This window comes from Dama dama, chromosome 14 (genome assembly GCF_033118175.1).
Source record: "Dama dama isolate Ldn47 chromosome 14, ASM3311817v1, whole genome shotgun sequence".
NCBI classification, from domain to species: domain Eukaryota; kingdom Metazoa; phylum Chordata; class Mammalia; order Artiodactyla; family Cervidae; genus Dama; species Dama dama.
In genome coordinates, this window is record NC_083694.1 from 43,875,257 (window position 1) to 43,898,943 (window position 23,687).

The 23,687-nt window shown below is 59.1% G+C and overlaps 2 protein-coding genes across 3 annotated transcripts; one reads left to right on the forward strand and one right to left on the reverse strand.

The window, feature by feature from the left end:
* The first annotated feature begins 171 nt into the window (after window positions 1-171).
* On the forward strand, window positions 172-13,151 carry KLHL21 (kelch like family member 21). Its single transcript, XM_061160499.1, has 4 exons — window positions 172-1,245; window positions 3,662-4,067; window positions 8,275-8,347; window positions 9,842-13,151. Exons 1-4 carry the CDS (start codon window positions 225-227, stop codon window positions 10,133-10,135), a joined length of 1,794 nt encoding a protein of 597 aa, XP_061016482.1. The 5' UTR covers window positions 172-224; the 3' UTR covers window positions 10,136-13,151.
* Window positions 13,152-15,094: 1,943 nt separating this feature from the next.
* Window positions 15,095-23,302, reverse strand: ZBTB48 (zinc finger and BTB domain containing 48). 2 transcript variants are annotated; one of them, XM_061160497.1, is made up of 11 exons: window positions 23,229-23,302; window positions 21,937-22,633; window positions 21,008-21,249; window positions 18,066-18,177; window positions 17,397-17,489; window positions 17,106-17,192; window positions 16,781-16,935; window positions 16,156-16,292; window positions 15,919-16,083; window positions 15,549-15,637; window positions 15,095-15,457 (listed from the first exon to the last, which is right to left on the reverse strand). In XM_061160497.1, exons 2-11 carry the CDS (start codon window positions 22,624-22,626, stop codon window positions 15,161-15,163), a joined length of 2,067 nt encoding a protein of 688 aa, XP_061016480.1. In that variant the 5' UTR covers window positions 22,627-22,633; window positions 23,229-23,302; the 3' UTR covers window positions 15,095-15,160. The 2 variants fall into 2 exon arrangements, with proteins under 2 accessions (XP_061016480.1, XP_061016481.1); XM_061160498.1 differs by having other exon boundaries at window positions 23,162-23,234.
* Window positions 23,303-23,687: the final 385 nt, after the last annotated feature.

Here is a 23,687-nt window from a genome sequence, read left to right on the forward strand (position 1 = left end):
AAGGCGAGTCAGCGCCCTCAGCCTGGCAGCGGCGCCGGACCCAAAAGAGTTAAGTAGGCGGGGTCGGTGACGCCCCGCCCCCGCCCGGCCCGGCCCCCCGGAGGCCGCCGCGCCCGGTCGTATTTATTGCGGCGGCTCCCAGCGCATACTGTCTCTCCGCTGGCCCCGGCCGCGGCTTTTCCGAGTACTGCGCGCAGCGGCCCCGCGCCCCCAGCCAAGGCGCCATGGAGCGGCCGGCGCCCCTGGCCGTACTGCCCTTCTCGGACCCCGCGCACGCCCTGAGCCTGCTGCGCGGCCTGAGCCAGCTCCGCGCCGAGCGCAAGTTCCTGGACGTGACCCTGGAGGCGGCTGGCGGGCGCGACTTCCCGGCGCACCGCGCCGTGCTGGCGGCCGCCAGCCCCTACTTCCGCGCCATGTTCGCCGGGCAGTTGCGCGAGAGCCGCGCCGAGCGGGTGCGCCTGCACGGCGTGCCGCCCGACATGCTACAGCTGCTGCTCGACTTCAGCTACACGGGCCGCGTGGCGGTGAGCGGCGACAACGCCGAGCCGCTGCTGCGCGCCGCCGACCTGCTGCAGTTCCCGGCGGTGAAGGAAGCGTGCGGCGCCTTCCTGCAGCAGCAGCTCGATCTGACCAACTGCCTGGACATGCAGGACTTCGCCGAGGCCTTTAGCTGCGCGGGGCTGGCGAGCGCGGCTCAGCGCTTCATCCTGCGCCACGTGGGCGAGCTGGGCGCCGAGCAGCTGGAGCGTCTGCCCCTGGCGCGGCTGCTGCGCTACCTGCGCGACGACGGGCTCTGCGTGCCCAAAGAGGAGGCCGCCTACCAGCTTGCACTGCGCTGGGTGCGCGCCGACCCGCCGCGCCGCGCGGCGCACTGGCCGCAGCTGCTGGAGGCCGTGCGCCTGCCCTTCGTGCGCCGCTTCTACCTGCTGGCGCACGTCGAGGCCGAGCCGCTGGTGGCCCGCTGCCCGCCCTGCCTGCGCCTGCTGCGCGAGGCGCGCGACTTCCAGGCGGCACGCTACGACCGCCACGACCGCGGGCCCTGCCCTCGGATGCGGCCGCGCCCCTCCACCGGCCTCGCCGAGATCCTCGTGCTCGTGGGCGGATGCGACCAGGACTGCGACGAACTGGTCACCGTCGACTGCTACAACCCGCAGACGGGCCAGTGGCGCTACCTGGCCGAGTTCCCCGACCACCTGGGCGGAGGCTACAGCATCGTGGCGCTGGGCAACGACATCTACGTGACGGGTAAGTGAGCATGGGGGCTGATCAGGAGGACCCTGGCCCGCCCAGATCCCAACGGAGGAGCAGGCAATTTTACCTGCAAGAGAACCCGAAGTGCCTGGAACCGCAGGCGCCACCTGGGTGCAGGTGGACACTCCCCCTTCCCCCGACCGGCAGGCACAGAAGTTTCTAGGGTTGATACTTAAGATCTAGAAGAACCCCTTTGTGTTAGTGGGACAAGTAGCCGTCTGTGGCTCTCACAGGGCCTGTATGGGCAGCCCCCTCCTTGTCCAGGCGGTGTCCCCATTTGGTGGCAAGACACTGGGGCAGCCTCCCTGCACTATGCTGCTGCTGCTAAGTCACTTCAGTCGTGTCTGACTCTGTGAGACCCCATAGTCGGCAGCCCACCAGGCTCCCCCGTCCCTGGGATTCTTCAGGCAAGAACACTGGAGTGGGTTGCCATTTCCTTCTCCAACCCTGCACTATGAGTGCTACCTTTTTCTCCCCAAGGAATCTGGGGACAGGCCAGGGACTGACACCCTGTGGTACATCCTTTCTACCCCGGTAGGGGGGATTTCTCCCTCCCAGCTGAGCAGCACAGTCCCCTGACTCACTCACTTGGTCACCAGTGACAGCGTTCCCTGGGGCTTGTACCTAGGCCCTGCGCTGTGGGTCACGTGGTGTTTAGACTGCTCCCGGCCCAGCGACTGTAAACAGAGTCACATGCTAAGAGGTTTTCTTCCAATTACTTGGCCCAAACCCCAAAACACTGCCGAGTCATGCTGGGCGGGTCCCAGCCCGCCCCAGTCCTGGGCATCTCCCACATTTTTTATTAAAGATGAATCCCAGTTCAAACATGAGGCTCTCTCCATGCGTGGGGTGAGGAGGGGCGGTCTGTTCGAGGGCTATATAAGGAAAGAACCCAGCCAAGCATACGCTCAGGGCCTGCAGGGGGCTGGATCGGGCAGGGAGGCCTCAGCTGGGCCGGCGCAGCGCTGTGTCCAGCCTGGCACGTTAGTTCGGGAGAAAGCCAGCTCTGAGGTACCCGCCCCTCCCTCCAGTGTCCTGGGGGCTCTGAGCTGAGAAGTTGGGCTCATCCTAGCCTGAGGACAGGCTCAGCTGTGTGGCTGCCACTCCAGGTCTTGCCTCTGCAGGAATCTGCCAGAATGGGCCAGTTCCCAGTCTGAGGTTGGCCGTGTGTTGTTGGGGAACCAACCCCCTTCAACCCTGCCCCACCCCCACCACTGAAGTCTGGTCAGTAAACTCCCACAACTGGTCAGACTCGCCCCATCTTTGCACACCCTTCCATAAATGTCTCAGCTAATCCTTTGGGTTTAGACAGGTGGCTGGGTCATTCCCTACAGCTGCCTCTAGGGAATCTCACAGGGGCGAGGAGGCGGCTTCAGCTGCCTTTGACACAGTTCTCCTTTAGAAGGAAGAAGGGAGGCTGGGAGGACTTTACAAGAAGGCTGTCTTCTCCCTCTAAAAGCTCCAGGCTGTGAGTCGGATAGAATGTCATGGCGGCTCTGCTCTGCCCTTTGCCCCCAGGCTTGGGACAAGGAGGGGAATCCAACCCCCAGGGTTCTTGGGGCCCCTTCACCCTTCGGGAATCCTAATGTCCTAGGTGAGCCTGGTTTAACTTATGGCAATAGCCAGTACCACTGGGCTTTGTTTGTTTGCTTTTTAGCCCTTTTTTTGGACATATAGATGGAAAAATAGACATCATACTTGCACAGCTTGATGACTTTTTCCAAACAAAACAAGTCGGTAGCTTGCACATAAATCAAGAAATACAACCCCAGAAGTTCACTCATAGCATCACCTTCTGTGTTAGGTTTCTTGCTGGCTGAGCACTTAGGTTTCTTCTTAACTCATCCTGGCCCAGCCTTGGTTAGGGGATGCCCAGAATTTAATGAACAAGTCCCCAGGCACCCCACCCACTTATGCTGTTTTAGTTTTTTTCTTTTTTTTGGCCAAGCACAGCATGCAGGACCTTAGTTTCCCAACAAGGGATCGAACCTATGCCCCCTGCATTGTGAGCTCAGAGTCTTAGCCACTGGACCACCAGGGAAGTCCCTCCCACCCACATGACTTGTGGCTTCCTGGGAAAATGGACTCCAAGACCTGATGCTCCCATCCAGTTGAGGTGTCTGACTCTGAGTGCAGGGGTCCAGACTGAGGTTACTGTGTACTCAGAGTTGTGGCCTCTGGGCCTCTGGTTGGCCCACAGAGGTGCGGTGGTGTTTTTATGGCATGAAGCTGGACCATCCTCCTGGGCAGTGTTCAGCCTGTACCTGGCTTGAGCCCCTGGCTGGGGCCTTGGTAAGAGCGGATGTGTGTTTCATCTTACTCTCTAGGAAGTTGAGGGAGTCACGGGTGGGTGACTCACCCTGAGTCAGTGTGGGCTAATCGTCTATCTGCCCATTGTGCTCCCTGGCAGGTGGATCGGATGGCTCCCGGCTCTATGACTGTGTGTGGAGGTACAACTCGAGTGTGAATGAGTGGACGGAGGTGGCGCCCATGCTGAAGGCCCGGGAGTACCACAGCTCCTCCGTGCTGGACGGGCTGCTGTACGTGGTGGCTGCGGACAGCACGGAGCGCTACGACCACACCACCGACTCCTGGGAGGCCCTGCAGCCCATGACCTACCCCATGGACAACTGTTCCACCACAGCCTGCCGGGGCCGGCTCTACGCCATCGGCTCCCTGGCCGGCAAGGAGACCATGGTCATGCAGTGCTACCACCCAGACACGGACCTGTGGTCGCTGGTGGACTGCGGCCAGCTCCCACCCTGGTCCTTTGCCCCCAAGACAGTGACTCTGAACGGACTCATGTACTTCATCAGGTGAGTCCCCAGGGGCCAAGGCCACTGGGTGCTCTTTTTTACTAGTTGAGCACAGCTTTGGTGTTCTCCCATTTCACAGATGAGGAAACTGAGGTCACACTGGGCTCTGAGGTGGATCCTTCTGACCTGGAGCTGTGGTTCTGCCCCTCATTACTTAGAGTGGTTTCTGTGGCCTCTTGGGACCCAAGTGTGATGGATGGAGCTAGGTCTTTACAGAGAACTTTTTGAGATTCAAAGATGCTAAATCAACTATGTCTCTTTGGCTAGACTTCGCCTGTGCCTGCACGCTAAGTTGCTTCAGTTGTGTCTGACTCTTTGTGACCCTGATGTCTGTAGCCCACCAGGCTTCTCTGTCTGTGGGATTCTCCAGGCAAAAATACTCGAATAGGTTGCCATTTCATCTTCCAGGGGATCTCCCTGACCCAGGGATCAGACCCTTGTCTTCTGCATTGGCGGGCGGGTTCTTTACCATTAGTGCCACCTGGGAAGCTGGGTCCCTCTAAAAACCCTAGTTGGTCTCATGTGGCCTTTACTAAAAGGAGCCACCTATCCTACCTGAGAGGGACTTTGAATCTTAATAAGAGGAGAGCTTTCTGGACACTTGAGTCTTTGGGAGGAGGAGCATGGCCTGACAGACAGTTTGCTCATCAGCCGACTGGTGCCAGGTGTGAGGGACCAGGTGGATGGATTGACCTCGCCCTCTCTGCAGAAAGCAGAACTTCCGGGTTCAGTGCATCTCTGCAGGTTCTCTCTCTCCCCTTCCTACCCGGCCTGGCCCAGGAGGGCTCATGAGTCTTGCTAAAAGAATGCTGTTCTCCCAGGATCCCGCCGCCACCCTGGACCAGGGAGGGGCGTGGTACCAAGCCGGCCTGGAGCTGCCTGCAGGAACAATGACTGTAGTTAGCCTGTTGAAATCCCCAGTGGGTCGAACTCTGGGTTACCTGCTTTATGGGCATTTTCAAGGCTAGTGCCCCATGGCTGTCTAACAAGATGACACCACTGTTGTCCCCCTTTCACAGGTGGCAAAACAGGGACAGAGGGGTAAAGGACTTGCTCACAACTGCAGGCTTTTATGTATATTTATGCGATTGCATAAGGTCTTAGTTGCTGCCCTCAAGATCTTCAGTTGCAGCATGCAGGCATGTGGGATCTAGTACCCTGACCAGGGACCGAACCTGGGCCCCCTGCATTAGGAGCACGGCATCTTAGCCACTGGAGCACCAGGAAAGGCCCCTCAGGCTTTAAATGGTGGCACAGGATTAGAACCAAGAACTTCCAACCCAGGTCCCATGTGCTGTCACCACATCCCAACCTCCCTGGGCCTGGCTGTGGAACTGGGCACCCAGTGGGTCAGCGTGCATCCGTGGGTCTTGATGATTTGTCACAGCCAGATGCCCCCTCCTGATTGGCCAGTGGGCATCCAAGGAGCTGGGAGCTCCATACCTGCAGATCACAGCTTCTGTGTGTGTGTCACGTATGCACGCACAAACGTGCTTGTGTGTGTTAGTTGCTCAGTTGTATCTGACTCTTTGTGACCTTATGGACTATAGCCCGCCAAGCTCCTCTGTCCATGAGATTCTTGAAGCAAGAATACTGGAGTAGGTAGCCATGCCCTTCTCTAGGGGATCTTCCCAACCCAGGGATCGAACCTGGTTCTCCTGCATTGGGAGGCAGGTTCTTTGCCATCTGAGCCATCGGGCAGCCCTACATGCTTATAGGCCTGTGTATCTGCCTCTCCTCTCCATGGCCTAGAGCCTGCCTGAAACTTCAGACCCAGAGGGGAGGGGAAGGTGTGAATGACCATCCCTCCCTCCCCATTCCATCTGGGACTTTGAATTGGGAGTCTCCAAGGACAGGGACCCTGTGCTTCTTGGGCCACTCCCCTCTTACCGGCTGAGCCTCCCCTGCCCCAGACCTGAGACTCTTTCCCAGGCTTCCAGGGAGAATACAGTTGGAACCCAGAGGTGTTGCTTGTCTCATGGTGGCCAGGCCTCCCTGATTCCCAGAAAGGTCAGGTTGGCTCCAAGGAAGCCCCAGAGACTCAGCCGGCTCCTGACCTTGTTATAAACATCACATCGTCTGACCCTTCGTCCAGCTCTCCTCCCTGAGTCGTGAAAACCTCTTCAAAGTGGGGGTGGGGATGGCTATAAATACACCTTATGAGGGTGCCAGAACCTTCGTCAGAGTGCCAGGAACTTGGCCTCAGCCCCTCATGGCAGTTCCAGGCCGAGTGCCTTTGAGAACACCCTCCTGCCCCCACCCCATGGTCCTAGAACAAGATATGCCCAAGGACCAGCGTGTGGACGGAAGGCCCAGCGCCTTGGTCCTCCTGGTCGGGGTCGCTGGTCAGCTGCTAAACCGCCCCACGTGCGGATCTTAGGATGCCCCCCAGGCCCACTGTCAGCCTTCGTACATGGTCACCGAGGCCATGGAGGGCCAGGTAGGTGAGTTCGACTCTACTCATCACAACCCCCCCACCGAACCACTGCTGCTGCTAAGTCACTTCAGTCGTTTCCGACTCTGTTGCGACCCCATAGACATCAGCCCACCAGGCTCCCCTGTCGCTGGGATTCTCCAGGAAAGAACGCTGGAGTGGGTTGCCATTTCCTTCTTCAATGCATGAAAGTGAAAAATGAAAGTGAAGTTGCTCAGTCGTGTCCGACTCTTAGTGACCCCATGGACTGCAGCCTACCAAGCTCCTCCGTCCGTGGGATTTTCCAGGCAAGAGTACTGGAGTGGAGTGCCATTGCCTTCTCCGTCCCCCCACCACAGTTCCCACCAAACTAGAAAGGCAGGTCTAGAAAGGCAGCCTGTTTGTCCTCTAAGTGAACAGTGGGGGCCTGGCCTCCTTGAGCGTGTGGGTGAGCCCGGGGGCCTGGGTCTCGTGCTCTTGAGCGTTCATGCACCCTATCCACTCCCTTGGGCACCTCGGCCACGTCACTCCTGCTCACAAGGCCCGCTGTTGGGGTAGCTCCCGTCTAGAAGAGGCTGTGATAGGGAGGTGTGTCCCACGCTGTCCGCTTCAGCTGCCCCGGCCGTGAGCAGCGACCAGCAGCCCCCTCCCCCAGCCATGCTCCAGTTTGGCCCCAGTTTCACACGGCTCCTGGGCTGGGGTGTCCCAGCCCCGCAGAGGCAGGAAGCAAGAGCCTTGTCCAGCCTGGCACCTTCTGGCTGCAGCTTCTGTGTTCCTGCAGCCGGGGAGGGCAGCCCAGTGGGTTCCCATATTAATTATCGTCATCTCATGGGCCACAACCTAAGAATGGTTTTTACATTCTGAAGTGGTTGGAGGAAAAAAAAAATCAAAGTGAGAGTCATACTTCCTGACGTATGGAAAGTTATGTGAAATTCAAAGCTGCGTCCATAAATAAGGTTTTATGGGAAGGCAACCAGCCCCTTTGTTTATACGTCTGTGGCTGCATTTGTTCTCAGCGGCAGTGCTGGGGACCTGCCGCAGAGGCCGTCTGCTCCACAAGACCTGAAATGTTTACTCTTGGGCCCTTCTGCTAACCCCTGACCTGTGACCATCATCATCATCAACGCTACCATTTGGGAGATAGTGTTTTTCGAGGCTGTGCCTTTGAACATTTGAGTGAAGGCATCAGGAGTGAGGCAAACAGGATTGAAGGAGCCTGAGCCCAAAGTGGGGGGCAGTGCTGGTGTCCTCACTCCTATGATTCTGGGCACCTCAGATGTAGCAGTCAATGGGGTGTGATGGGGGCTGACAGTGGTGGGAGGCCAGCGGCCGAGGAGCAGTCCAGGGCACAAGGGGGGTGGGCAGTGGGGCAGGGGGCCTGGCCTAGACTGGTCAGCCCTGGAAGGCTGTCCTGAAGAGGAGGCAGAAGTCCCAATCAGAAGAATAAGTGGAGATTGGACGGAAGGGCCATGGTCAGTTCGGGAGCTGAGGCTAGACTGTGTGACCATGGTAGCCGCGGAGGGTTGGCTGCGTTGGTGCTGGGCTGCAGGAAAGGGTTTCAGTGTGATTGTTGGGTTTGTGGAGCAAGGCTGGATTCCGGCCTCAGAGCCGAGGTGTGGGGACCTGAAGTCAGCCCCTCTGAGCCAGGGGCGGGGTCCCGCTGGCCAGTGGGCAGCTAAACAGCATCACAGAAGTCCCCAAAGGAGGTGGGCCTGGCGGACCCTCTCTCCAGCGCTCACACCCAGGGGCTTCCTACTCACTCTGACCTGCTCTTCCTCCTCGCCCACTCCCCAGGGACGACTCGGCCGAAGTGGACGTGTATAACCCCACCAAGAACGAATGGGATAAGATCCCGTCAATGAATCAGGTGAGTTTGCAGACTCACCAGCACTGGGAGTTCGGGCTGGCCCTGGTTTCCAACCAGTGTCAGCACAGGTGTTTGGGGGTTCAGTCCCAGCAGGCAAGGGTCCGTACTGGGCACTTCCCCAGCGTTGTCTCACTGCACAGCGGCTGCTGCTGTCCTCCACTTGTGTTTGGGGTTCACCAAAACAGAGACCTTAAATAAGATGCCAGAGTCACATAGCTTAGTTCATCCATTCAGACCAGAGTTCACTGAGCGTCCACTGTGAGCCAGAGAGCAGGCTTCGAATGAGTGTTCCACCGAGGGACTGCAAGTGCAAAGGGCCTGGGGCGGGCCATGCCTGATACGTTCATGGAACAAGCCCTCAGCCTGGCATGGCTGGAGCAGAGTGAACACGGGGGCAACAGAGGGGTGAGGTCAGACAAGGAGGTCTCTGGGGATTGACCTTGGGAGTACATTTATTGAGCACCTGCTGTGTACCCACACTTCTGCTGCCTAATGGGGTGTGACTCTCTTTGCTTGTTGAGTTTTACAGTAAGATGGAGCCAGGAAGGTTTGGTAGCATTTGGCCACATGGGCACTTTCCATTCCCAGACACATATCTATACCCACATCTATCTCTGTTTTCTGTCTTCCTTAATACTTCCCAACCTGGGACTTCCCTGGTGGTCCAGTGGTTAGGACTCTGTGCTTCCACTGTGAGGGACATGGGTTCAATTCCTGGTCGGGGAACTAAGATCCCACATGCTGCATGGCACAGCCTCCCCATAGCAAAAAAAGAATTTTCCAAACCTTCTCTCTTGATACCTCTGTGTGACCAGTGTCATAATATACAATATCAGAGTTTATTTAACATCTTTACTGTTGCCAAAACTAACTTTGGTTGGCCCCATAATGAGCTACCACGCATGCATGCTTAGTTGTGTCCAACTCTTTGCAACCCTGTGGACGATAGGCCGCTAGGCTCCTCTGTCCATGGGATTCTTCAGGCAAGAATACTGAAGTGGGTTGCCATTTCCTTCTCCAGGGGATCTTCCTGACCCAGGGATTGAACTCATGTCTCTTGTATCTCCTGCACTACAGGCAGGTTCTTTACCACTGTGCCACCGGGGAAGCCCATAATGAGCTACACTTACTCATTATAGCAATTTTGGGAAAGGTGGGATAGTCCAGTCTTGTGGTTCAGAGCCCAGATTTTGGATCAAGTCCCAGCTCTGCCACTGTCAGCCACGTGTGACTGTTTTCCCATCTGTAAGATGGGGAGAACAATCGTGCCTGTCTTACGGGGATGAGGCTGCTTGGAGGCCCCTTGACCACCATTGGGACCAGCCATGGCTTGTGGCCCCTGGGCATGTAGCCCCTGTTTCCTAGCTGGGGTATAGGAAGTGCCAAGGCCACCCTGCCAAGGGCCCCGGGCACCTTCCCTGCAGAGGGGGAGCTGTGGGGGCTCTCCCCTGCCCTGGCTGCCAGCCTCCCCTCACTGCCCACCTTGGCCCACAGGTGCACGTTGGGGGCAGCCTGGCCGTCCTCGGAGGTAAGCTCTACGTCTCTGGGGGCTATGATAACACCTTCGAACTCTCCGACGTGGTGGAGGCCTACGACCCAGAGACTCGGGCGTGGAGCGTGGTGGGCCGGCTCCCAGAGCCCACCTTCTGGCATGGCAGCGTCAGCATCTTCCGCCAGTTCATGCCCCAGACACCCTTGGGCGGGCGCGGCTTTGAGCTAGACAGTGGCAGCAGTGACATGGATGTGGGCCAGCCCCGGCCACCGCAGAACCCTGCCGAGCTGCACTAGCCCCGGCCCGGCCCGGGGAGGGCCTCGGTGCAGGTAACCTGGCATCTTAGGGGGGCAGCACCCCCTTTCTTGTGCACAGGACAGGTGGGGCCCACCGGGCGGAGCGTGGACTCGGGGGCAGCCAAGCAAGCGAGGCTCAGGATATGATACCTGGGGAGTTGCTGTGCGTTCAGGGCCTCCTAGGGCCAGGCCAGTGTGCACGCTCCTGCTCCTTGGTCCAGGAAGAACTGCCTCCCTGTCAGCACATCTCAGGCTCCAGTAAATCCCCCCCGCCCCAGGCTCCCACCTCTCCGATGCAGGCATACCCCTCCTGCAGTCACCACCTGTGCCTACTTCCCCCCTTGCCTGCCCCTGCCCCGGGAGAGCAGAACCCCAGCACTTCTGGGTACAAGTGGAGCAGAGTCTTGAGAACAGCCTCTTCGCAGATCCTGCTATCCAGAACATGGAGAATCAGGCCGACGATGGCCCCAGGGAGGTTCCACACTCTATGGTCAGGGCTGGACAGCCGGCAGGCCAGCTCCACAGTGGAGGGGTATGCCTGCCCAGCTCCTCAACCCTGCTGGGGCCTTGCACCGACACATCTGCTATGAGTGGGCCTCCTGGAAGTAAGCTCAGACCTGGCGAAACAGGGCGGGGAGTGGACAGGAGCATAGCCTTGAAGGGGGCCCAGCGAGACCTGCTGGGGGTTGTCTGTCTCCAGTGGACCTGGGCTGGGACAGGTGTTGGGGTTCCTGTCCAGCCCACCTGCCATTGTGGCCCCACGTGACTTGTGGGCCTCCAGGACCTTCGTCCCAGGCTGGTGCGGGAGAGGACTAAAGACTGCAAGTGCAAGGTCGTAGCTTCTCTCCAGGAGGCCCTGGGACTTTGTCGCTGAAGCCCCGCCAGGCAAACAGCTGTGGACGCCCTTGCCCTGGCAGCCTGAGCGGAGGAGCGGGTTGTTTCTCAAGGAACCCGGGGCGGGGCAGACTCAATAGTTGGTCACAAGGTTTCAAATGCAGTTGGCCTTTCCTTAAAGGAAGAGAGGGCAGCTAGAAGCAGGGTCTGGGTGGTTTGATCTTTACTCTTCCAGGGCCACTGCTGAAGCTTTCTGCAGGGGGTTGGGGGTGGGGGGCGGCATGTGCGTTGAGACCTGCAGAAGCCAGGGCTTCTCCAGGTGGGTGCCTGGAGGAGCCCCTGGGAACCCCGGAGCTGGTATCCCTGGTTCTGAAGTGTGAGTGTTCCAGTGGATGCTGGTCTTGGCCCCTCCAGGTCCCCAAAGTAGCCTGTGCTTGAATTTGTGCTCCTTCCCTTCCAAAGGGGAGGATGTTTGTTTTTCCTCGTTGGGTGGATATTCATCCATGTTCTCACCAAGAAAAAAGTTTTCTCACCATCACTTCCCAAGTGGCTCTTAACAATCCTTTTATTGGGCAGAAGCTGTAGGGGGGCCCTGCCTTCCCTGCTGTGAGGAGCCCTGGGGGAGCCATCGCTGTCAGGTTGACCGTCTTGCTCTGGAAACCCCACTGGAGCAGCCACAGCCCAGAGCTGGCCCTTCAGGTCCCCTTGGGCCCTGGCTCAGGGACTACTCCAGCCCCTATCCCCCACCCCACCCCACCTAGCTGACATAGTGGGAAGGCAGGGGATGGGGAGTTGGCGTGTCCTGCCTTGGGCCTTGGCCAGGATAGGTGCTTACTTAGCCCTCTGCTCCCTTGGGGATGCCCCTCCCAGGTCAGCCCTCCTGGTCTGTGTCCTCCCTTGTGAATTGGGGCTGGCCTGCCCCCTCCCCCCAGGGTGGTTGCAACCCTAGAGGCTCCCCCTCCACTGCCCTCACTTCACTCCCCAGGGGTTATTGTGACCTTTCTTCCAGCCCTGGCGCCTGCCTGGTGGGCTGAGCCCACCCAGAGGTGGTCTGGCTCCATGGGGTGGCAGACTTGGGTTCCCAGGCAGGCAAGGCTGCCCCATGTGATGGCTCGTCTCCTGTGGGCGGCAGGGGGACATCAAGGCTGGGGTGCTTGGCGTCCACGGAGCCCTGATTCTGTCCCAGTCACCAGTTCAGTGCCAGTCATGTCCTCCCAGCGGGTGTGACATCACGCAGAGAGATGTGGTGACATGTGACAGGTCATGGGGGTGGGGCAGGGGCTCAGTTTCATGGGAAAGACTCCAGGTGCCCTTTCCAGGGCTGTCTCTGTGGAGGGCCTGGGCAGCCCACGAAGGCAGGATGGGGGTGGAGAGCAGCCGTGTGCCATGGTCACTGGAACTCCCCCTACCAGCCCCCAGGCAGGCAGGGCTGTTGTGTGTCAAGGGCAGAAATCTCTGCAGCGAGTGGCTTATGGGGAGGCCTTTTGCTGGGGCTGCAGACACTCATGATTTCCTCCTAAATCAGTGTTTGTCACCCGCCACGGCATTCTGGTCAGCTCTGAGGGCCAGAGCCTGGGCCTTTGTCGGGTCTTTGCTGGGTTTTTGGTACTTCACTGTGTGACCAGCCATCCTACTCGCCGGTGGTGACTCAGATGATGGTGTGGGGGGAGGGGGGCAGTGATCACTTCCTAGAAACTCCCCAGGTCCCCACCCACCAGACCCCACCTTGGGAAGGGGAGGCACCAGCCTCAGCAACAGCAGGCTCCCGCTGGGGGTCCAGGAGCAGGGTCGACCCTTGAGAAGTGTCCCCTCCCTGCCTGCCCTCCGTGCTCCGCTGCATCACTGCACACCGACGGGCGGGGCCAGCTGGGGAGGGACTGTCTCTCCGTGTTAGAGGTGCACGACTTTGAGTCTGTGAGGCAAGTTAAGTTATGAGAGTTTGGTGACTAGTATTTAATGCTGACCTACTGTTTAAAGTATTCTATATTTATACGACTTCAAAGACTCTTCTGGACTAGCACACCCTCCTTCCAGGGTCCGACATCCAGTGCCAGCCCCCCGAGCATGGGGCAGGTTTGCATATTTATTTGTCTGTTCGTTAGGCTTCTGTGTCTGGGATCCTGTTTAAGGTTTTAGGATGCCTTCAATACATTAACTTTTTGAAATAAAAACGTTTCCTATATGTCTGGTGTCATCGCCTCCATCCTGCTGCTCTCGGGTCTTGGAGCCTTATGGGCTGAGGCCAGGCACGTGGGGCAAGGGAGCCCAGGAGTCCTTGAGGAGCACGTTTAATACTCATTAATGCGGCTGCCCCTGTGCCCACAGGGAAGGGGGTCGAGGTTGAAGTGCCCAGGACTTGTGCTGGTGGTTATGGGGGCAAAGCCTTTTAGGCCCTTTCTTGTCTCTGTCATTACAAGGCAGGAAGTCGTGGGAAGAGGAGGCTGAGCCCTGGAGGTGGGAGGAAGGCGGGTGGTGGAGGCCAAGAGCTGTTTCAGCCTCCTGACTCCAAGGCACTCTGCCCACTGCCTTGTGCCTCCTTCCTGAAAGTGGGGTCCCAAATGGTGGTGAGATCCCCATCTCCGCGGCGGGTAAACCCCGGACCCTTAAAATAGAGGAAGATCACCCCAGAAGAGGCTGAGAAGCTTGGAACATTCCTCATGTCTGCAGAGCCGACTGAACCCAAGGAAGCAGCCAGTGCCTGGCCAGGAAGGGGGAATCTTGAAGCCAGGTCCACCTCAGTCCCCTGGTCATCTGCAGTGGCTCATGACCTGGCTGCCAGTCACTGCACTTGAATATTATCTTTACCTCTTTACCTAGTGGTCAAGGCGTAACAGGAAAGACGGCTGGATGGGTTCTGGTTCTAAAACGGAATTTCCTTCCTCAGATCTGAGGTGTTCAGCACAGGATGGGGCAGGTGCCTCGGGAATCCTCCAGTGAGGAGGGGAGTGGCGGGTCCTGACTGTCACTGCCGCTGACTGCCCACAGTGTGCCAGGCTAAGCAGTGAGCAGACGGCAGACTCCAGGTGAGGCAGCTGTGAGCGTGTGCAGGTTCCAACACCCCCACCGAGTGGTGGGGCCCATGTTCCCCAGCCTTGAACCTGAGGAAGGATGTGGTGACTGCCTGGACCAACGCCATGTGGCGGGGTGACATTGGACCTGCAGGGCTGGGTCACAGACAGGCAGCTTTGGCCTGTTGGGACATGTGCGCTCGGCACTAGCTACCATTCTCGGTGGAGCCCACGCGACCCCTGGAGGGGCACCCGGCCCACAGCCAGGGCCACCTTCTCAGGCACACACAAGTGGGCCATCCTGAGAGCAGACCTGCCCCCCAGCCCATGGGCAGTTCTGGGTGTTCTGTTACCAGTAGTCAGACTAGAACAGCAGGCTCCCTCATTTAATTCTTCTCTATGAAGCATGTACTGTCACTAATTCCATTAAAAATAAGGAAATGAAGCACTTAGTCATTTGCCCCAGGTCACAAACATCACAAAGGAGCTGGGGAGGAATCGGTGCAGGCAACTGGCCTCCTGAGCCCAGGCGCTTCTTCCCACGGCTATGGAACCTGTGTGCTACCCAGGCCTCTGGCCATTCTTGGCCTGGCCTTGCCTGTGCCTCAAGCCAGCCCCCTGGACAAGCTTCTCCCCAGGGAAAGTTCCTGCCTATAGTCTCTCCACCAGCCAGGATTCAGAGCATGCTTAGCTGCAAGCCTGTCCTCCAGCCCCAGATCCCCTCGGCTGCACACTCACTGGGCCCCCGTCTTGGCCAGCCACCATCATCAGGACCGTGGCCACCCTGTTTTGACTCCAGAGGCTGAGTGATGAATTCTGCTCTCACTAGCTGGCATTGCCGAAGCTATGCTGTAGGAACGCTACTGCTCCATCTAGTCCAGTTCTAAAACCAAGACGGGAGAAAAATTAGAGTGCCCCGAGCCAGAGGCGTGGTCCCCAAAGCTACCAACCCACGTTTCACCCATGGGGTCTCCCAACAACCTGGGGAAGTTGCTGGCCAAGCTCTGGGGTGCACAAATCAGGCAGTGCCCCATTTCTTCTAGAGGACATGGCGGGAAAGCAGCTCCTCCTGGAGCCCAGGTTCCCAGGGAACAGACCACTGGATGGGCTGGAATGGTCGAGTCCAAAGCCCTGTGGTTTATTGGGGGCTGGGGCCAAGTGGACCGCTCACTTGGGTGAGGGGCTATGTGTCACAGTCTTCGGGGATGGCAGCCGTGATAATGAGCGAGGGCTCCATGACGCCTGCACCTGTGAAGCTCTCCTCAGCACACAGTCTCTGGCCAGGGAGCTGGGAGGCCAGGCCGCCATGGGCCAGTGACTCCACAATGACCTCAGCTGAGCCCACCTCCAAGTCGGGGGGCGGCTGGAGCGCCACCACCACCATCTTCTCATCCTCAATGACCAGGTTCCGGAGCTTGCGCTGCCTGGGGTTGTAGTTCTCCACCCGGTCGTGGATCTCCATGTGCCTCCGCAGGTGGGCCTAGGGGTTAAGGGGGCTCAGGCTGGGTGCAGAGGGAGGAGGGTTCAGGGGCCCGAAGGGGCTGGAGGAGACAAGCCAGCCCCAGGCCTACCTGCCGGGTGAACTTGTAGCCGCATTCGGTGCACTCGAATTTCCTGACTCCCTTGTGTCTCCTCACGTGCACGCGCAGCTGCTCCACAGCTGCAGGAGGGAAGGGCCGGGGTCAGGGGAGGCAGGAAGTGGGCGGGCTCGGCCCTGCCAGCTTCTTGGGCAGCACCCTGAAGTCACTACTGCCCGGGGCCCTTGGGAGCCTCCACCCCCTCCCTGCTGGCAAGAGGGTTCTGCTGCCAAGGGGCATGTGACAGCCACTGCTGAGCCCAACCTTTCCCGGGGAACCCCTGCAGCTCTGACCGGGGGAAAGGGTCTGGCCCTCTCTCCACCCAGGGTAAGGCAGGGTGATGGCCTTCCACAGGCCCAGGTACCTTTGAAGGTCTTCCCGCAGATCTGGCAGAAGTGGGGCCGGCCCTCCTGGTGGCGGCTGGCCACATGCCTCAGCAGGGGCCCCTTCTCCGTGAAGCGCTGCTCGCAGAACTCACAGCTGAAGGGCCTCTCACCAGTGTGGGTGCGGTTGTGCTTGTCCAGGCTGGCTGTGGGGACAAGGAGCGGGGCTCAGCCGCCAGGCCTCAGCCCCAGCCTGGGGAGGGGCCGGCCTGCCTCACCTTGGGTGCGGAAGGTCTTGCCACAGAGGTGGCACTGGAAGGGCTTCTCGCCCGTGTGCGTGCGCAGGTGCATGTTGAGATTGGCCTTCTGGGTGAAGGCGTGGCTGCAGAACTCACAGACGTACGGCCGCTCGTTCCTGTCCAGGCGGGGACACAGGCGTCACCGAAAGAAGCAGTCCCCCCCAGAAGCAGATGGGAACACACCTGATCCCAGGGCCAAGGATACAGGCCAGGCTGAGGCCAGCCTGCCTGAGCTGTGAGAACAGATTTGGGCTGCCCAGGGAAAAGAGGGCATGAGCTGCATCCCGGGAGCTACGGGAAACCAGGACTCTGCCCAGGGAGGCCCAGAGCCTCATCCTGCCTGAATCCCCACCTACAGCCTCCCTGCCTGGCAAGCTGTGTCATCCCTCAGGTCCTCCCTCCAGAAAGGCTGCAGGCTTTGGACACAGGTGGGGGCACTCTGGCCCCTGTGAGTGGCAGCAGGCCGGGCCTGGGGAGGACAGTCCAGGGAGGATGGCCCCGGGGAGGACGGTCCAGGTAAGATGGCCCTGAGGAGGACAGCCCAGGGAGGATGGTCCCGAGGAGGACGGTCCAGGCAGGATGGCCCCAGGGAGGACAGTCCCACCTATGCTTGGCCTTGATGTGCATCTGCAAGCCATTCCGGCTTGATGCCCGGTGCCCGCACTCCTCGCACACAAACAGCTTCTCCCCGCGGTGCTTGAACGCCTCATGCAACTGCAGCTCCGTCCGGGACAGGAAGCACTTGGCACAAGTGGGACACTAAGGGACAGAGGGGGCAGGGCCAGAGTGAGGAGCAGGGCCGCCCTGGAGTCCCTGCTCTGGGAAACCACATAGCCTGCCTGCTCTAGGCCAGCCACACCACCTCCCTGGGCTGGCTCCCAGCATCGCAGAGGGCCCGGCCCCCATCCTTGGCACAGCCTGGCACTTACCGCATGGGGCTTGGGGGCTCCATGCAGCTTGATCATGTGGCTCTGCAGGTCCTTCTTCTGCATGAACTGCTGGGAGCAGGAGGAGCACTGCAAGACAGGTCACGGTCACCTGTGACCGTGGAAGCCACCAATGCCACTAGAAGCCGGGTCACCCCAGGGCTACTGGGGCGGGAACCCAGAGGCGGGGCCCAGCCTGAGACGCTCCCCACATGAAGGGTAGGCGAGACGGGTGGGATGGAGATCCTGGGGCCACCCCTCGGCCTCCAGCCTTGGGGACAGGCCGAGCCTGACCTTGTAGGGCATCTCTCCCGTGTGGGACACCATGTGCACCCGCAGCTCCATTCTCCGGCGGAATGTCTCCTGGCACACGGAGCACGTGAAGACCTGGCAGTGTGAGGGGCAAGTGGGGCCGGCATCAGCGGGGAGAGTGCCTCTGCCCGGGCTTCCACTCACTGCTGGCAAGAGTCTGCCCAAGGGGGTGGGGGCGCTAGGGTGGGAGAGGGTAACACAAAACCTGCTTGCCCTGACTGTGACCATCGCTGAGTGCTGCAAGGCCACCACGCCAGGCTGGGAGTCAGATCAGGGACAAAGGCCAACTGGCCTTACCTGTGACCCCCACCCTGACTGGTGACCAGCCTCTAGGAAGCAGGGTTTAGCCCACCAGGGGGGTGGGGGGAGGTGGCCAGGTGGCCTTTCTCAGCAGCTACCCTCCTTCTCCAAAGCCCAGGAACCCAGGCAGGCAAACCCAAGATACCTCCTGCAGTGTCCCTCCTGGGCTTGTCCCTTCTGCCCTTGGGACTTGTGTCATACCAGGGAGGGGACCCGATGACATCCAAGGACCCTGCGGCTCTCAAGTCTACAGTCCTGTCAGGTCAGTCCCCTGGGGGCCCCTCCCAGGTGGAAGAGAGACAGAAGCCAGCATGCGCCTGCCCAGCAGGACCCTGGCTGGCCCTCAGGTACCTGTTCTGAGCGGTTCATGCAGTTCCGGGCTTCATGCTCCAGGAGGTTCTCCTTTCGGAAGTAACACTTCCCACATTTGGGACACTCAAAGGGTTTCTCCCCAGTGTGTTTCCTGATGGGAGAAGCCACGGGGTGTGGAGGCTGAGTGGACTCGCCGCCCTCCCTCACGCAGGGCCCGCTCTGGCACCTCTGCTGACAGTGCTGAGCTGCCAGGGCTGACGCCTGAGGCTCTCCACGTGGCTGCTGAAGCTGTGTGGGGTGCGTCCAGAAACCCTCCTCCCTCCCGGAGACTCTGCAAGGGAGGGCACAGCTCCCCGCCGTAGGGGACACCCCAGAACCACAGGCCACTGGGAGGCCCAGCTGCAGTGTCTCTCCAAAGGCAGAAACAACCTCTGGGCCCCGACTCCCTGGAGAAACGTCTCGGCCTGCCTGGGACTTCTGCGAGCTCGGCCTTGGAAACCATGGCTACAGTCTGACCACCTCAGCTGGCCTCCAGGCTACTACCCATGCGGCCACACCCTCCCCAGGCCACTGCCTGGGCCTCCTACCTGGCCCTGTGCTCTACACAGGCCTCCTAATAAGTGTCCACTTTAGGAGTCAGATGGACCCTCGGGGATAACCAGGTCTCATCACCTACTCAACCCTCTAACACGTGGCATCTGGCCCCGAGACAGGCCTGCTGCTGCCCCTTACCTTGCTGCCTCCCTCCCACCCCAGAGCCTCTGCTCCAGCTCCCCTCCAGCCCAGAGCTGCTCCCCAGCCATCTGCAAGCTTCCTCACTTCCTCTGAACCTGCTGGGTAGTCTCCTGTCTTTACAATTGCAACCTGACCCGACCCTGAACTCCCCAGGTCCCCCTCCCCAGCCCTCCTGTCCTTTTCTTTTTTCCCATGGCACTTCTAGCCCTTCAGAACACTGCAGAGTCTCTTATCTGGTCGTTCAGGGTCTCACCGCCCTGCTGGAAGGCGAGCTCCACAAGGGCCCTTTGTTCTGTTCATGAAGGTATCTGAAGCGCCAGCCACCTGGCAGACAACTCACTGAATGAACTAAGCGAACCCTGACCTCAGAGCCCGGAATGGTGCGGGAAGAGCATGGACAGCCTGCCACAGGCCCTCTTCTCTCATCCCCTGCTGATACACTGACTGTCCCCCGCCCGCAAGGCCTGTTGGCGCCTCAGCTGGCACTCTCTCCTAGTTCTTAGGTCAGTCCAGTGGCCTGCAGCATGAGGACGGGGCTGGTACCTGCACCCAAGCTTCACCCTAGGGAGTGTGCAGGCAGACACAGGTCACCCCAGGGTGACTGGCCCAAAGGCTCCACTGGCAGCAGCTGCCCCCAGAGCAGGGAGAGCAAGGGGGCTCTGTCCTCTGTTCCAACTTCATTCAGTCATCAGGGGCCTCTGAGAGTGTCATAGTGAGAAAACATGCATGACCCAGCCTGGCTTGGCAAGACATCGCACCAGGTGCTGTCTGGGGCTGAAGAGGGGCAGGAGGGGAAGGCGCGTCACCTAGCTGCCCTCCCTGCAGGCTGTTGGAAAAGCAAGGCCTCGGGGGCAGTGCCTTCCACAAGGATGCACGGGATGAAGGAAATACTCCAATACTCCGCGTCCATGCTGTGGCCTTCATTCAGCAGCCAGGGCCGCAAGTAGCTACTGAGCACTTGAAATGAAGCTAGCATGACTTAAGAACTGAATTTTAATTACTTTTAAGTTAAAATAGCTTCCTGTGGAATCTGATTACCTTTGAGAAATGGAGTATCTCCTGCCACATCAGTAAACAAGGATATCACAGGCACCAGTCATTGTAGCCCTCCAAGGAAAGCCAGTGAGCCCTAAGGGAACTCAGGAGAAGAATACCTGCTATCTGCAGCCATCAAAATGCAGCCACTTCCTGAGGTGAGCCCCAAGGACGCTCAAGATGCGAAAAACACAGGATACTTGTCCCAGAAAGCTGAGGTGCATATCCAAGGAGTGATTTCAGTGAGCCCAGACGCTTACATCTTCCCATACATAGAAAAGTGCAAAATTCCTTAACTTGGGATATCTGGTTTTCTTTAACAATAATCTTTTGATGTTCAGACTATATACCCTTGGTTGCAAAAATTTCTATATAACCTGGCTCCTCCCTTTGCTTCCTTAGAGCAGTTCTCTCAGGGTTACTTGAGATGCTGCTGCCTCCTGCGCTTGAAGTCCTAAAAAATTCCCACTGAATAAAAGATAACTCTCAACATTTAGGTTTTGAATATTTTTTAAGTCAACACCTTACTGGACACAGCAGCTTTAGACAAAGGGTCCCCAGTGTTCCGCTGACATCTGAGATTTAACCTGTCTGCAGAAGTGCAGGCAGCACCCATCCTAAAGATGAACATCTTTGCCCCAGGCCTACACTGCCAGGCTTCAGAAACACCTGCTGTGTGGGGTCAGGCTGGAGCCACACGGTGGGCCCTCAGGCTGCTCTCAACTCCTCGGGAGAAGCCTGCTGGAGGTCAAGGTCCACAGTGGGTGGAGTCTGATGCTAACAGCTGCTTCAAGCCACTTCAATCCTGTTAGACTCTTTGAGACCCCATGGACTGTGGCCAGCCAGGTTCCTCTGTACACGGGATTCTCCAGGCAATAATACTGGAGTGCGTTGCCATGCCCTTCTCCAGGGGATCTTCCGTCTCTTATGTCTCCTACATTGGCAGGTGGGTTTTTTACCACTAGCGCCACCTGGGTGTCCCCAAACCCACTCCCAGCAGAGAACTCACAGAAGGGGGAGGAAGAAGGAAGCCGTCCAAGGTCAGAGTCTCACTCCCCAGTGGTCAGAGGATACCAATGCCAGGCACTGTGTGGGTCTGAGGTGGCACCCCAGCCCCCCAACATGTGGGCCGCAAGTGGGGAGCGTGGGCCCCCTCCCCCCAACACGGGAACAGCAGATAGTAAAAGAAAATAGAAAAACAGAACGTTTACCTGTTGTGGACTTTTAGGTAATATTTGCTGAGGAACTTTTTATGACATGTGGGGCATTCAACTGGCACCGCTGTACCTTTTCTGTTCTCAGCAGGCCCGGCTGCCAGGGAAGCTGCACTCCGGGTCGGCTCGGCAGCACAGGGCTTTCTGATTACATTTGTTTTCCTCTTGGTCGGCACAGTCTCAGTTTCAGAAACATAATCGCCATCCCCGTCGTCCTCAACTTGAACTACCACCTCCCACTAGAGCAGAAGAGGCAGCAGGAGGGGGCGAGGTCACCAAACTGAATCAGCAGGGGTTCTGGGGATGCGTCTACAGGGTGGCCAGCTCTATCCAGTTTCATCCCAAGCCCCAACCCAGGCCTGTCCCCGGACCCGTCCGTTCCTTCATCAGTGCCTGTTCCCTTCAAGGTCCCAGGGCAGCAGCAACAGCCCAATCCCAAGTTCGAGGGCAGGAGCTCTGTTTGTGGGTAACTGGAAGTCCGCCTGGATTTCACTTCCCTGGGGAAACACCTAATGCCGCCCCCATCGGCCCCAAGAAGCTGCCAACCACAGACACAACTGGCAGGAAGGTCAGCCTGAGGCTGTGGGATGGAGCTGGCTTTCTGCATTTGGAGATATCACATCCGACTCTGCAACCCCATGGACTGTAGCCTATCAGGCTCCTCCATTCATGGGATTTCCCAGGCAAGAATACTGGAGTGGGTTGCCATTTCCTTCTCCAGGGGATCTTTCTGATCCAGGGATTGAACCGCATCTCCTGCCTTGACAGGCAGATTCTTTACCACTGTGCCACCTGGGAAGCCCTATATTTGGAGAACGCCTGTTCTAAACCCACAAAACAGACTCTACCTTTAGGTCCAGATTACCCCTGAAAAGTATCAGTCCCTTCTCCCCATCTCCCCTTCTCCAAAACCCTGAGCACAGTACCTCATTAGTCCCGCCCTGCAGCTGGACACCTTCAGCTTCGAAGGGCCTTGGGGGCACTTTGCAATCCTCAGGCTCCTTGTCCCCAGGGGGACAGAGCTTCAGGGCCTGCTTGAGTTTCCCACGGAGAAACGACGGGCTCTCACTCTGAGCAGGGAGGCCAAGCCGGGACCTCTGGGGGCTGAGACTACCGCTGAGCTCCGGATCCCTGGGGATTTGACCCAGAGTCCTTGAAACTTCCTCCTTCTCCACACCCACGGACTCCTTGGGGTGGCTGTTCACATCCCGGGGGGCAGGTTTCCCAAGTCCACTCTGGCCACTTGGTGGCTGTCCCACTGCGGCTTTGGGCTTGAAGCTCTGGCACAACTCCACGGCCTCTGGCACTCGCAACTCCCTGGCTGCCAGGAGCACCTGATCCCGGTTCCCCGAGGTGAGGGCGAGGTGGCCGGTGTAGAAAAAGTCCAGCAGGAGGCCAAAGATCTCGGCAAAGCCCGCAGGGAGGACGACACTGCCCCCTGAGCCATCCCCGTAGAGGCTCTGGAAGAAGTGGCTGCAGCAGGCAAGAACACTCCAATGTGCCTTGAACACCAGGCCCCCCACATCCAGGGTGGCATCGCAGTACTGGCCCCGCTCCCGCTGCTTGTTGAGCTCCTGCAGAACCCTCACGCTGTGCTGGACGAAGGAGCCGTCCATGGTCCCTCTGAAGGCAAGAAACACGGCAGTGACACTCTGACCAGTCCAACCCAGAGGCAGCAAGAGAAAGGCCCTGGAGCTGAGACCAGGGTAAAGGGAGACAGATTCTATTCATTCACGTTTATTACAACCAGGACTTAGATCAAGGTTAGAAGGTGCAAGTTGAGGCAGGAAGGGACTGAGAGCCTCCCTGGGGGCGGGGTCCAAGCAAACAGGCCATATCGCGGGTGGGCAGAGAGTGTGGGTGACGGGGGTGCGGGAGGACTAGGTGGGGACACAGTCGGGAAAGGGTGCTGGTGGGAGGAAATCAAAAGTTTGGGGAAAGAGGCGCTGAATTAGCACGAACTTATCAGCCTGGCAGAGCGAGAGGACCGGAGGCAGGGGAGGACAGCGGCTGCAGACAGGTGAGAGGAACCCACGCCGCGCCCACACGTCTCGAGCAGTCGGGCGGAAGGCGGCCGCGGTCACACTCCGTCAGCAGTCACGGCGGCCCACAGCGCCCCCTCCCTCGTCCCTTGCCCCTCGACCTCCTCACCCTGGTCCATGCTCCCTACGCCTACCCCTCCAGACCCGAGCCAGGTAGCCCACACAACCCCACTGACCAACTGCCCCGGCGGTACGTGCCCGGCGAAAGTGCAGAGACGCCGCCGTCGCCGCCGCCGGACGTGACGTCAGGGCGCGCCGGCCGGGGCGGGACGCCTCGGGGGCGCAGGCCTTTACCTCCTGCCCCTGCAGGCGGTACCACATAGATAGCAGCCAATGGGATAGAGAGAGAGAGGAGGGACCAGTCCAGTTCCCCCCGCCCCCCGGCATTGGGCCCGCCTCCCTGGGTTGCCTAGCAACGCCAAGCGGGACATTCGGTCTCTTGCCCACTGGGAGTCCCGAGGTTCCGCCTGCGGTTAGCCGGGCCGCACAGCGCCCTGAGGCTTGAAGAGGCAGCACTCTACCGTCACCCTAGAGAGGAAGCGCAACGAAGACGCACATTTCACTTTTATTGGCAGCCGGCGCAGCCCGGACTGAGCCCTCCCGTGGGCTTACACTTCACACGCCAAGGCTGAGGA

What these genes read in the sequence shown, in the direction of transcription:
- KLHL21 (XM_061160499.1), top strand. Translation starts at nt 225, where the DNA reads ATGGAGCGGCCGGCGCCCCTGGCCGTACTGCCCTTCTCGGACCCCGCG. An exon ending in CAACGACATCTACGTGACGG is followed by an intron (nt 1,246 to 3,661) that starts GTAAGTGAGCAT and finishes GCTCCCTGGCAG; the next exon opens with GTGGATCGGATGGCTCCCGG. An exon ending in GGACTCATGTACTTCATCAG is followed by an intron (nt 4,068 to 8,274) that starts GTGAGTCCCCAG and finishes CCCACTCCCCAG; the next exon opens with GGACGACTCGGCCGAAGTGG.
- ZBTB48 (XM_061160497.1), bottom strand. Translation starts at nt 22,626, where the DNA reads ATGGACGGCTCCTTCGTCCAGCACAGCGTGAGGGTTCTGCAGGAGCTC. An exon ending in CACATCAAGGCCAAGCATAG is followed by an intron (nt 16,293 to 16,780) that starts GTGGGACTGTCC and finishes CCGCCTGGACAG; the next exon opens with GAACGAGCGGCCGTACGTCT. An exon ending in CAAGACCTTCCGCACCCAAG is followed by an intron (nt 16,084 to 16,155) that starts GTGAGGCAGGCC and finishes TTGTCCCCACAG; the next exon opens with CCAGCCTGGACAAGCACAAC.